At 39.2% G+C, this 14168-nt stretch overlaps 1 protein-coding gene across 4 annotated transcripts in view; it reads left to right on the top strand.

The window, feature by feature from the left end:
* The window catches only part of TRIM44 (tripartite motif containing 44), a 108790-nt gene that overhangs the window by 13827 nt on the left and 80795 nt on the right, over positions 1-14168 (top strand). For all 4 annotated transcript variants that reach the window (XM_025452481.3, XM_049096796.1, XM_049096795.1 and 1 more), the window contains exon 2: positions 7490-7567. In XM_025452481.3, the coding sequence (XP_025308266.1) occupies positions 7490-7567 (78 nt within the window). The remainder of the gene's footprint in view (positions 1-7489; positions 7568-14168) is intronic.

Raw genomic sequence — 14168 nt, 5'->3', positions numbered from 1 at the left:
AAGTTCTGGACACCAAGTTTCTTTGGGTGAAAAGTGTTCAGCCCCCTCTCCTTCTGCTCCTTCTGCCTGCTTTATTCTGGTGGGTAGATAGGCTGGTGAAAAACTTGTCTTTGAGAAGAGGCTCCTGTATGTTTCAGTGTCCTGCTGGTGCCTTATGCACTAGCTAACCAAAACACAGCTGGTCCGTCTAATTTTAGGTTCACAAGTCTTGCTGGTTGTCCTCTTTAAATTCTGTTTTACATTCTGAACTGTGGGAAATTTTTATAGAAACAGAGGGGAGGCAGGGGCAATACACTCTTTACTTTCTGGTTAGAAAAGAGCCTCCATTTTCTTTCCAGTAGGCAGTCATGAGGAGAGGTATTATAGGCACCCCTCTGGTATCCTCTCTGCCCTTTGGGTCAGTGGGAACCCTGGTGGGATGTAACTTGTGTTGAGTGGTGGACTCTGACTTCACATGCTTGAAGTATGAAAATACTAATCTTCAGCTGAGCTGTTGGAGGTGGCATGTGTTTTAGAGTTAGGTTTAGAAAGACTTGGTAATGAGTTTCTCAGACCCAAAATGATTTTGGATCTGAGCAACTAACTATATAAAAGTAGTTGCCTGACATGAGAGTGGACTTGGAGCTGGAAAATCAACTACTGTTAGTAGAGAATTTTTGTACATGGCATGGTGATAAAAAATTTCGTTTCATTTTCTATTGACAAGGCCTTTGCTTTCTGATTTGGTTCCTTAGAAGGACTTGTTGTATATTCTATCTTTTAGTCCTTTTCCACTGTGTTTCCCAGAAAAACCTTTTGGTAAAAATAACAGAAAGTTGAGTTGAAATTTTTTTTTTTTTTTAAAGCATGTTACCAATATAAGGCCAATGGGATGGGGGGGAAAAAAAAACAACCAAAACAGCCAGCCAGTATTCTTTCTGAACTCAGCATCTTCTGATTTTGTGTAATACAGAATTCAATATTTAGAAGCCAGTTTAGGATGTTTAAGTGATTAACATTTACATTTCTACAAATTACTGTTCTTTTGGTGCCCAGGTGGTTATTGGCATTAGACTAGACTAACTCCCATAAAACTACAGAGATACGGGCAGCCCGCGTGGCTCAGCGGTTTAGCGCCGCCTTCAGCCCAGGGCCTGATCCTGGAGACCTAGGATCGAGTCCCACGTCAGGCTCCCTGCATGGGGCCTGCTTCTCCCTCTGCCTGTGTCTCTGCCTCTCTCTCTCTGTCTGTCTCTCATGAATAAGTAAATAAATAAAATCTTAAAAAAAAAAAAAAACTACAGAGATACTTCTTGTCAGAGATAAGAGTCGAGATACTTCTTATTCTGATGCTGCTTTCACCTACCATATTCCATCTTTGTTTTTGCCCCTCATACATTTTCAAAGGATATTTACATTAAAATGAGCTATATTACTTTTTTGTTTTGAGAGTAAATGGATGGACATGTGTTTAAGAGGTGTTCTTAACCCTTTTGAAGAGAGACAACCCAGCTTTCTGGTGTTCAAATACAAGGACCCTTAGAGGTAGAAAGCCTTCAGAATATGGCTTCCAATAACATTCCAGAACGTTACTTCGGATGTCTGTAGGGACCAGAAAGGTAATGTAAATGCAGAAAGCAAACCAGGGTAACCATAGGCAAACTGGAGAGAGCCTGCCCTGTGTAAAGTGGAAGCTGCTACTTAGCTTCAGCCAAGTGCTGCTGTGTGGGAATGGGAGCCCAGTATAATCACATCTTTCAGATTTTCAAAAGAAGCTAGAAATCTTTATTGTTTGTGTCTCCTGATTTTTAAATGTTAGTAACTAATTTAAAATTCCCTGTATGCTGTGTGGGATAACACTTCAAAATTCCAAAAAAAAAAAAAGTTCTGTAGGCTGCAGCCTACAAATTTGTAGGTTCTGATTTGATCCATTTTATTCCTTAACAGATTGAGAAATAGAAATCCAAAGATATGAGATGACTTTTCCAGGCTCACATAGTAGTAAGTGGCAGAAGTAGGAATAGAATCTGGTTCTTTTTTCTCTGTATGCAATTATTTTTTACATGGAAAGTTAAACTTTTTTGGTACTTTGAGGAAAGCTAATGTCCCTTTCCCTAGAAAAAAGTGCATGTACCTTCCAAATTTCACATACAGTTTTAGGGGTTTCAAACTCCCTGAAATCTGTACATGAACACCAGGTAAAGAACCCTCTCTTCTACCTGCTGGTTCATATGTTTGCAGTGTAAAGGGAACAGTACTCCAATATTTATTTAAGCAAACTCAACATAGGCGCTGAAGAAGCCATAGGTCTGTCCTCCCTTCCTCACTCCCAACTTTATGTATACTAAATTTTATTAGACTAGGACTATAATTTAGCTAAGTCTGAGAGCCTCCTACTACTGTCTGTAATACCAGTCCCTCCAATCATTTCTTCCGGGTCTTTTATATATATGTGTGTATATATATAAAAGCGTGTGTGTGTGTGTGTGTGTGTGTGTGTGTGTGTATATCCCATGGAGAGTAATAGTTCTGTTTTTTTTTTTTAGTTTTCATTTATTTTTTTAGATTTTATTTATTTGACGGAGAGAGGGTACAAGCAAGGGGAATGGGAGCAGGAGAAGCAGGCTCCTGACTGAGCAGGGAGTCCAATGCAGGGCTCAATCCCAGGACCCTGGGTTCATGACCTGAGCTGAAGGCAGATGCTTAATGGACTGAGCTACCTAAACATTCCTAGTTTTGTGGTTTTTTTTTTTTAATAAGTAATATTTATAGTTTGTGTCCTTTTGCAAGTTAAAAAAATTTCATTAAGTCTTGCCTTTTATCCAGGTACATAACAGATCTACTTCATTCTTTTTTTTTTTTCTATATTCCATATTTTGTTGATTCCAGAGCTTATTTAGCCACCCACTGTTGATGGATGTTTAGAATATTTCCAGTTTGTTTAGTACTACAAACAGTGCTACCGTAAATATTTCTGTGCATGCCTTCTTAACACATGTACTAGGGTTTCTTAAGGGGATGAAGAGAGAAATGGACTGGTGAGGCATGTGATTTCAGAGTAGATTCATCATTTTGTATCAGCAACATATGGAAGTCCCTAGTTTCTCCAAAGCCCCTCATCATTTGATATCAATCAGAACACTTTTTTCAATATAATGGATAAGAAATATATTAATTGCTAGTAAATTTGAGCATCTTTTACGTCTTTTCGTATGTTTATTAGCCATTCTACATTTCTGTTATGTTCATATCCTTTGTTTGGATTTCTTTTGGGCTTATTTGACTTTTTCTTATTTAAAAGAATTTCTTTTGTATTCTCTTATGTATTTTTGACACCAGTCTCTTCTGTTGTATATATTATAAATCTTTTTCAAAAAAAAAATCTTTTTCATTTGGATCATTCTAATCCTGGTTTTGCTGCTAGCTTTGTGATTGGGGGGCATCATTTGACTTCCACAGAATCGTTTTTGACCATTGTAAAGTGAGAATACACCACCTCTTAGTTACTGTGCTATTGTGAAATGCCACTGACAGAGTATATGAGCCCTGTGATTTTTAGTTTCCTTGTTTGATTTCCATGAGCCATTTTCTCAGCTGTGAAATGTGAATACACTAGTTTTTAGGTTTATTGTGAGATGCCAATGAAAGAACATATAAAAGTGCTTTGGAGAATAAAGAACAACTTCAGGTGTAAGATATTTTGTCCTTTCTTTGGCTTTGTTATGACTCATCCCTAGGAGTTGGCTTTTGTGAAGCAGGCTACATCTTCACAGATTAGTCAAACTCTGAGAGGTAGGTGTCATAACATACCACTTGTCTCTTTTTATTTTACACTCTTTCAGGGCACGAAAGAGTTGTGTAAACAAGATCTGTTCCATTGAACTCCTGTGTTCTTGGAAGGTATTGGGTGGGATCGAGATGGAGAAGAGCAATATCAGGAGACTCTCACTTTGCTACTCATAATGCTGGCCACAAGGGCTGACACAGTAGAATCTGGACATTTATGGAACCAAATGTCTACAAGGTTAGAATTAGCCCGCCCTTTGTTACTATCGTGGTCCACCTCTCAATTAGAACACAGGTTTCAGAGGCAGTTGTTCTGTTCTACCATACTAGGGAAGTGGGAAGGTGTAATTTCCTATCCTGGTTACCTTTTGACTGATGACTGCCCTTTGAAAACAGATAATTAACTAAAACATGATACTACCCTATGCTCTGGGGACACTCAAACTCAGATACCACCTTAGACCTGGATAACCCTGCGCCCCTAACCCTGTATGCTGCATGCTTTAGAGGGCCATGCCCATCCCCTCCTTAACAACTCTCCAAGCACCCAGGATCCAAGAATTACCTGACAGAATGTCTTGAACCTGCTTTTGAGGCCTGCAGAGCCTCTTTCTGAGTCTGTCCTCCCAAAGATGGATCAAGCCATTGGACCCTACCCCTGCTGGTGTACATTACTAGGTCCCAGATGTGGCCAAGGGTGACTGCTTAGTACACCCAGAGCTTGGATGGACTAGCTTGAACATCTGTGTACAAGGCTTCTTGAGGTGCAGGAAGGGATTGGTGTGTGGGGAAAGAAGGGAAGTGAATCTGAGGCCACGGTCTTCCACTTGTACTTTTGCCTCAGCCTGCAGCATGGGAGGGAGGTCTGCCCAGTGAAGCCTCTCCTTTCTGACCATTTGCTTATTTTATGGGTAAAAAAAAGAAGCCATTAGGAAATGTTTTCTTCACTACCTATTTAGAAACCAACTATAGCTGACTCAGTATAGACCCCAGTTAATCTGAGAATAATTCTCAGAGGGTGTGTGTGTGTGGGGGGGGATGGGTGAATTTCCTGGAGGGAGAATATCAGTGCATCTCCCTCTGTCTCTCCCCTGGGTCGGCATTGCTGCTGATGCGTGGTGAAAAGGAGGGAGGATTCTGCTGACACACTGTATTTTTATGAAAAAAAGGCTAAGGGTTCCCTTATCTCTCCACACAAGGCACATCTGCCTGCAAACGTGCTGTCTGCTTCTGAGGGATTCCTTCATTGTTCTATTTCTTTTCCGAATGTTTTAAGGCACAGTTTTGGTGCATTCCTTTCTTTTTTCTAGAGCCAGGGGGGATGTCAAAATCTATCAGGGCTCTTGCTGAAGAGCTTAAAATGGGCGCTGGCAGCTGGGATGTGGGGGAAGAGAGCTTTCCAGGGACAAGTGACCTGCTTGTTCAGCCAATGAGAAGCAGGTTACAGAAATGATATCACCAGACAGGCTTTATTGTCTGATCATCTCATAAAAGCAGGATTGTGTCTGGCAAACTTAACCCTTTTTTAGGTACTTCGGGTCTCACCCACTCTCTGGTATGTGACCTCTGGATTCCTTTTCCCAGCTGTCTGCGGTGAGATCACAGAGATTAAAGATTTAAATTGGTGATGAAATTTGAAGACTTGTAAACCATCATTTTGAAACTACAAATTATTAAGAATATTATTTAGAACCCAACCCCAGCTAGAGTGGGAATGTCAACTACACTGTATATAGAGACACATCTGAAGCAGCTACCAGCCTAGTCATTTTATACCAAGCTTTTACTGAATAGATTTGGGAGAAAAAAGGACTTAGAAAATAAGACTGAGCCTGTGGTCTATTTTAATATACATAAACTGGTCTTAGTAATAATTTCCTGTTTTAGAGGAGTTGAAATTGGTTCTGCAAATTTGGAAAATATTACTGATTTTGAGACCAATTTTGAGTAACATATTTGTGGTGTTTGTTGATATTGTACCTCTTGATTATCCATTCCTCCATAAAATGACAGTCCTTTTACTTCCTCATGCTTCCTTTTCATCACTGAGAAGATGTGGGTAGTGAGTCCACACAGGAGTTGAGATAAGAGAATAAACTAATTTATGTGATTTTGGAGTGTGCTACACATGTGTATTGTAATTAGGTCATTCATGTCTTTTTTTTTAAGATTTTATTTTATTTATTCATGAGAGACACAGAGAGAGAGAGGCAGAGACATAGGCAGAGGGAGAATCAGGCTCCCCGCTGGGAGCCCGATGTGGGACTCCATCCCAGGACCCCGGGGTCATGACCTGGGGTGAAGGCAGATGCTCAGTCACTGAGCTACCCAGGGATCCCTAGGTCATTTATGTCTTAAGATTGTATATTTGTTCAACAGACTATTTCAAACCCTTCTTTATGCTGGGCACAAATACAGAGATAGAAGCCATAGTTCTTACCCTTAAGGAGTTTAAAACATCATGAGGCAGATAGACAATAATAAAAATTCTAATGAATCTGTTACATTTACCATGTTCCAGGACCTTTTCTGAGCACCATAATGTATATTGTTAGTTCATTTAATTTTACTATAACCTTATGAAGTAAGTAGTGTTATTAGCTTCATATTACACATAAATAAAAGCATAGAGAGACTAAATGACTTTCCTAAGGTCACACAACTAGTGATAGAGTTGGGACTTGAATCCAGGCTGTGTGGCTCTAGAGTCTATTCCCTAAATCTTTGTTGACGATACAGTAATTACTAGCTCTATATATTTTTGGAGGACTTGAAATGTGATTTAAGTTAAATTGGGCTGTGTATGTGAAATACACACTAGATTTCAAAGACTTAGTATGAAAAAATGTATCAACTATCTCGTTGAAATCACGTTGTAGTGATAATATATTGGATATACTGAGTTAAGTACAATCTATTGGAATTAATTTCACTTTATTTTCGTGGCCATTAGAACACTTAAAACTATATACGTGGCTTGCATTTGTGGTTTACATTTTTCTTGGACTGTGCTACTCTAAATTGTTACAGTGCAGTAATAATAATAGGCATTTATTGAGCACTTACAAGGCGCCACATATTGGGCAATGCCTTGACACTGTTCCAGTTAAGCCTCAAAATAACCCTACTTATTATCCACATTTTATAGAAGGGGCATGAGGTTTTGAGAAAGTCAGTAATTTACCCGAGATTCATCAACTAGTTATGGCAGACCCCAAATTTGAAACTTTTTATGTCTGACTCAAAAACCTGTATTCAACCATCCTACTGTAATATCATTTCCAATTAAATCTTGAAGCATTTTCTTTGTTTTTATTTCTGTAAGAATATTTAATACTGCATATTTCTGTATTTGGTATGTAGAAGTTCAAAATAAAAATCACTATGTCATAAAATGGACATCCTAGATCAAAACCTCTTTTTCAGAGCCTCAGCCCTCAGTGAACATTGGCACAGTTGAAGATGAAACAGTGAGTCAGCCTGTACAAATTGCATTTAATTTTCATTCCAATAATTCTCTCAGGTCACTGGGCAATTTATATCCCAACCCTCTTTGTCCAATAGAGAGAGGAAGAGGGGCAATGCAAGCTTTTCTTATTCATCTGGTTTTCTTGGCTAATAAGAAAAAATGGTTTTCCATTTCATTGTCCCATGAAATATACTGTCTGTGTTTGAGAGAGCAACAAAATGCTTTCTAATGACCCCTTACTTTTCTTTCTTTTAGAGCAAAGACTCTGGCGGACTGAAGGCGGCTATGATAGAGTTGGTGGAAAGGTTAAAGTTCAAGAGCTCAGATCCAAAAGTACGTATTGTTTTGGAATTGATTGGGGGTTGGTACTCCAATTACGTCTTTCTCCTTGAGCTAAGTTCTAGGGATGTTAATGATCATCTATCTGAGCATTGCATTGAGATCTAATTAAGCCTGCCTATCAGAAGCAGTGTTCTAATATGCCTAGAGATAAGTCATCTGTTTTTTCCCTTCTCTATTTTATGATTTACAACGTATAACCATTAATTGTTTTCCCTGAATTGCATTTTTAATCTTCCTTTAACGGGCCTTTGAGATAACTGTCCTCTGTGTCCATTAAACCCAGCCAAAGGCATCTAAGGTACTGATCAGCTTAATGCTGGAGACTGGAACAGGCTCCAGACCCATCCAGTTGGTGTTCAGCACTAGTGTCTTGTCTCTCTCTTACTTAGAGGAACCAGCTGCCACTGCAAATGCTTTTATCCTCATGACCTGGAGTCTGGTCTGGGAAATGGTTTCAGCTTCCCAGTTTTCTTTGCAAGATGTTGAGAGCTAGAAGATTGATATTCTGGGAGACTCCATTACCAGGGTGGGGGGTGGACTGGGAACTGAACATGCCGGAGGGATTATGACTAACACAGCCTCCCTTCTCCTACCCAGAGACTTACTGTGGCACTACTTGGTATTGGTGCCAACTGGCTCTGCCTGAAAGTCAAAGCCTCTTGAAAATAAATAGGGATAGGAGCACAATTTTGTTTGACTTTTTCTATGCACCCCCCTTCTTATTTTGAATATTTTTTTTTTTTAAGAGTTCTTCATATGGGGAAAAGACTAGCATTTCTTGAGTACCCACTGAGAGAGCCAGGACACTGTGCTAGGAGCCTTATATATCATTTGAACAAAATGTGGTAAAATACACATAATGAAATTTACCACTTCAACTATTTTTCAGTATATAGGTTAGTGGCATTAACTATTCACATTTCTGTCCAACCATTCCCACCACCATTCCATTTCCAGAACTTTAGTCATTCTAAACTGAAACTCTGCCCATTAAACACTAACTTCTTTCTCCCCTTTGCTCTTATGTACTTGTGATTTTTGCAACAACTTGGTAAAGTAGCTTATTCCCATTTTATTGATAAGGACACTGAGGCTTAGAGAGGTAGGGTTATTTGCCCCAAATCTAGTATAATTTAGAGCTGGGATCCAAATTGACTCCATTGCCTGTGCTCTTTCTTTTATGTCATGCTGCAAACCAAGCACTGAGGTTCATCTCCTTTCTACCATCTAATTACCTTGCACCCTGATTTTCTGATCTGAAGCACTATTAGGCAGAGCCACAGATAATAACAGCTTTTCAAAAGGTGGCTACAGTCTCCAATCTACAAAATATCTTTCTCTCCATATAGCTTTGAAAGTATTGGGAGGTTGGTAATATCTCTAGTCTTCTGGTGTATTTAGGGCTGCAGAGACAGAGAATATCTTGATAGAAAAACAATTGTGGTAAACTTTATCAATTTTCTTAGCTCCAAGTAGAAAGCCCCCCTGGTATAAGTAGTTTTCCTTTAGTGAAGATGAAGTAATAAGGATTACTGAAAGTTTTTTGTTTGTTTTTGTTTTTTTACTGAGTTTTTCTGGTTTCTGGGGCAACAGCTATCCTGAAGGAGACAACTGTATTTTCTGTTTCTGCCACACCCACATGCTTGTAGGCAGTGAAGAGCAAGAGGATGTATACAGATTACACTGAGTGGCTTCTGTGAATGATGATAATACAGGTAAAGTGCTTTGGGGTCCTTTGTGAATGCATGGAGTGCTTCTAATAGGAAACTTGCCAGAGGTGAAATAATTGAATGGTCCCTTGAGAACAACTCATGGAAGCCTCAGGATTTTCCCATGATGCATCATGAGCTAAAGGATGTTTGTTAGGACTAGACTTGATCTCAGATATATACATTCACACTCACCTCTTTTATCTTCTCTTTATTTTGTCCTGGATTATTTCCACCATTCTACTTTATTTTCAGGCCTTTTTCTGGTCTGCCATATGCATATACTGTTTAAACATGGAGCCAGCTTGAAGAAGGACCAATGTAATTGCAGAATGACTGCCAATCACAAACAGGGAGAGAGGGTGGTGGAAAATGGGATACTATATATATATATAATTTTTGCAACAAATAAATAGTTGTCTCCCAAGAGAAGTTTTTAGTCTGTTCTGCTTTCCCTTAGAACCCCACCATCCCTTTTTTAAGTTGGCCTATTTAAGAAAGGCAGAATCTGTCAGGCTTTATGACCTGTCGTTTCCTGGCACAGGAGCTTTTCATAGAAGCACTGATTTGAGTCATGGAGCACTGAGCACTATCTCTGCCTCACTTCTTCTAGAATTCCCTAAAGCATCACAAAGCTTCATTAGTCCAGACACTGAAATCTGTTGGGGACTGAGTTAATTTTTACCTCTGAGTTTTGTCAGAGAGGAGTGTGGATCAGATTAACCATTTTTAAAAATTATAAAATAATATATGCTTAAAGATTAAAAAATACAGCTATCCATGAAGGAAAAGTCAAATATATTTTCCCCAAGCTAACCACTATTAAAGTTTGATATTTAACCTTCTAGACATTTTTCCATGTGGAAATATACTTCTAAGAATTTTTACAAGAATTACACTATACCTGTGGTTTTATTACACAGAATATCTTGGACATTCTTCTGTGTCAATAATGTAGACTTAATTCTTCTTAATGAGAAGCCACATTTTGTCCAAAATATTTGTCAGATGCCTTTTTTCTTTCAGACTAGTGGTTCTTAACCTTAATGTTCGTAAAAATCACCTAGAGGACTTATAAACTACAGAGTGCTGGGCACATCCCCACAGTTGCTGATTCAGTGGTTCTGGGGTGACTAGAGGCCATGCTGATCCTGGTGATTTTCCTTCCCTCTTATTTTGATTTTTTTTTTTTTCATTCCTTTTAGCAAATGGCCAGAAGAGCCCTTGTAAATAAGTCCAAGTGATTTTAACTTTAAAAAAAAAAAAAAAAAAGGGCAAGAGATCCATAAAAATCCAGGCTTAGAAAACAAATAAATTTGAGCTGAGGTAGCAAAGGAGTAGGAGAGAAGAAAGGGAGGTAGCCTGAGGCTGTTTGAGAGGGCAGGGTTCCTGTAAAGTGCCATGTCCAGCAGAGAAACAGCGAGGCCTGAAAAAGGGAGAGTTCTGGTTAGGATTTATGAGGACAATCAAGACTCATGCCATGGGACAGGAGTGGGCTGAGTTCTAACACCAGAGGAACAGTAGGAGACACAAAATCTCAGCTACTAAGGGTGAGCCTGAGGACAAGAATCAGAGCCGGTGGTGGTTGGGAAATAAGGCAACCAGATTAAGTTGCCTGCATGCGTGTTGCTATAGTGGGCCCTGGTTTAAAGGATCCATATGTCCAGGGTTCTAGAACTTTGTACATAACGGAGAGAGTATTTTTTAATAACAAACAATTTCCAGTTTAATTGAAAGTCTTTTTTTTTTTTTTAAAGATTTTATTTATTTATTTGACAGAGAGAACACAAGTAGGCAGAGCAGGAGGCAGAGGCAGAGGGAGAAGCAGGCTTCCTGCTGAGCAGAGAGCCTGATGGCGGGGCTCCATCCCAGGAGCCTAGAATCATGACCTGAGCCAAAGGCAGACACTTAACCAACTGAGCCATCCAGGCACCCGAAAGTAGTCTTAAATAATAAGGCATCCCAATATGTTTGATATGATCCAGTTTGCAAACATATTTTTTACAGTCATACTTTTTGGAAACATTTATTGCACAAAGCACAGTTTTTGTCTATACATTTCTTATATTTATGCTAAACTGTAGGGAAATGAAAAGATGTAGAGTTAAACAGGTGTGTGTGTGTGTGTGTGCGCGCGTGCACACGCGGGCGCATGTCTATGTCCATACCTGGATTTTTAAGAAATTAAAGGCATTCTGAGTTCTTTACAGCTCTCCTGTGAAGTGACTATGCAGTTATCTTTCATAGAATACCCAGAGGAAACTGAAGCTCAGAAAACACATTGATTTTCTTCCCCCTGCCCAGCCTCTCAGAAAGCATTGAACCAAAAGCACAACATGCTAAACTCAATCCGGCTAACATCTTACTATGTAGTTAATAACAGCCACTCTCTCTATTAGTATTGATTGCTTTTCTTTCCATCTAACACGCACTGTTCCTTGTTTCCTATGGCTGGTGTGCTTGAAACAAACAGTTAAAAACACAGTTGTGGGGATCCCTGGGTGGCTCAGCGGTTTAGTGCCTGCCTTTGGCTCAGGGCGTGATCCTGGAGTCCCGGGATTGAGTTCCATGTCAGGCTCCCTGCATGGAGCCTGCTTCTCAACCTCTGCCTGTGTCTCTGCCTCTCTCTCTGTGTCTCTCATGAATAAATAAATAAAATCTTTAAAAGCAAACCACAGTTGTGTATCATGAAATTATACTTATCTTACAAGATGTAATTCTCAAGAAAAGTGCATTAAACTCAAGCCAAGTGGCTCCCATTATTCTCTCAGATTAAACATGGGCTCTAATCATACTAACACTGCTTAAAACCTATCAGGTTTTCTGTATTTTTTGCAATCTCTTAACGGTGTTCTTACTAAAGTATAAAACCAAAGAATTGTCTAGCAGCATGAAAGTAAATCTGGGAATTGTCGTCTTATTTTATTTTCATTTAGTATTTATATAGCATTTTATAATTGCAAGAGAACTTTACAGTCCATTTTAGTAGCTAATATCAGTGACATGGAACATAGCCTAGTCCTTCACTATCCTCTGCTAATCAGACTCTTGTTAAAATGATAGGTTTTGGGGCGCCTGGGTGGCTTAGATAAGTGTCTACCTTCGGTTCAGGTCATGATCCCAAGGTTCTGGGAGTAAGCCCCATGTCTCAGGCTCCCCGCTCAGTGAGGAGTCCGCTTCTCCCTCTGCCCCTCCACCTGCTTGGGCACACATGCGCACGCGCGCGCTCTCTCTCTCATTCTCAAATAAAAGAAAATCTTCAAAAAAATCTTTAAAATATTTTTTTTTTAAAGACTCATTTAGAAAATGATAGGTTTTGCATGTACAAAGAGTAATGCATATAAGCAAAACCTAACTTGAATTCTTGTTGTTAGGTTCTCTTATTCACCAGGGTCAGGTCAGGCCTCATGCTGGTCCTTGCTCTGGCCCAAGACAGAAGCATTCACTTGGGCAGTGTTTATGTAGCCAACTGAAGCAAAGTCTTGAGCTGCCTTACTTATCAAGTTGATTCATTCAAAAGTGTTCCTTGGTTGGAAAGTTATTAGAATTATTGACCTATTTCTACGCTTTTCATAAGGAATTTGTAAGTAGTAATCTTAAAGGGCATGCATACTATTTTGTGTTCTTTCTGTACCCTCAAGCCTAGGTATTAGGTGATGTAATAGTAATAGATATGCGTGATCTATTACAATAACCCTATGAAAAGAACTATTATTTGTACTGTTTTATGGAGGAACAATCCAAGACTTAGAGGGATTAAAGAGCTTGCTAGTAAGTGACAGGATTAGGACTTCACATTTGTCATACTCCTTGTTCTTCTCCAATGCACAATTATGGAACCCATAGATGAGTAAATATAGATATGTGTGCTGTCATCCTTAGGAGTATGACTCTTCACTGACTATATTTCCCTCACATTCTTCTACCTGCCTTTACTGGACACTGCGGCCCACACCCCCAGGGTTCAGGACTGGAGGATGGCCTTTTCCAACAGAAAACATGGGGAGATGTCAAAGGAGCTGTGATAGCCCAGAGCATTTAGCACTGGCTAAATGAAGAACTGAGGCTGGTGCTTCAGTAGTTTCCCATTAGTGATGGAGGACACCAAATGGGAAAATACCTGTGCTGTTTCAGGCCTGAGCTAGGCTCCGAGACATGGAATCCACTGGGGAGCAAGTGGGACCCCTTTTCAACCCTCTGTAGACACTGGGCAGTAGAAAGAGGAGAAACAAGCTCTTTGCTTTCCTTCACCATCCCCCTGCCTTCATCAAAACAAAATGAAACAAATTCCCTTTGTCCCCGTCCCTCCAATTATAAAAGTAATACATGCTATCTGTAGAAAATTGTGGGAAAAACAGACATATATATATATATGTCCTTCCTTATGAAAAGTGTAGAAATAGGTCAATAATTCTAGTAACTTTCCAGCCAAGGAACACTTATATATATATACATGAAAAAAAAATCTACCTGCAGTTCATAAACTTTGAGTACCTGTTTTCTTTTAATTTAATTTTATTTAAATTCAATTATTAACATATAGTGTATTACTAGTTTCAGAGGTAGAGTTCGGTGATTCATCAATTTTATATAAGTGTTCATTACATCATGTTACCTTCTTTAATGTCTATTACCCAGTTACCCCTTTCCCCCGCCCCCTCCCCTCCAGCAACTCTGTTTCCTGTGATTAAGAGTCTCTTATGGTTTGTCTCCCCCTCTGATTTTATCTTATTTTATTTTTCTCTCTCTTTTCCCCTATGATCCTCTGTTTTGTTTCTTAAATTCTACATATGAGTGAAATCATATAATTGTCTTTCTCTGCCTTATTTCACTTAGCATAATACCTTCTAGTTCCGTCCACAGAAATACCTCTATTTTTAAAT

Source organism: Canis lupus, chromosome 18, assembly GCF_003254725.2.
Source record: "Canis lupus dingo isolate Sandy chromosome 18, ASM325472v2, whole genome shotgun sequence".
Taxonomy (NCBI): Eukaryota; Metazoa; Chordata; class Mammalia; order Carnivora; family Canidae; genus Canis; species Canis lupus.
The sequence above is the reverse complement of the archived record's forward strand: the minus strand, read 5'-3'. Positions and strand labels throughout refer to the sequence as shown.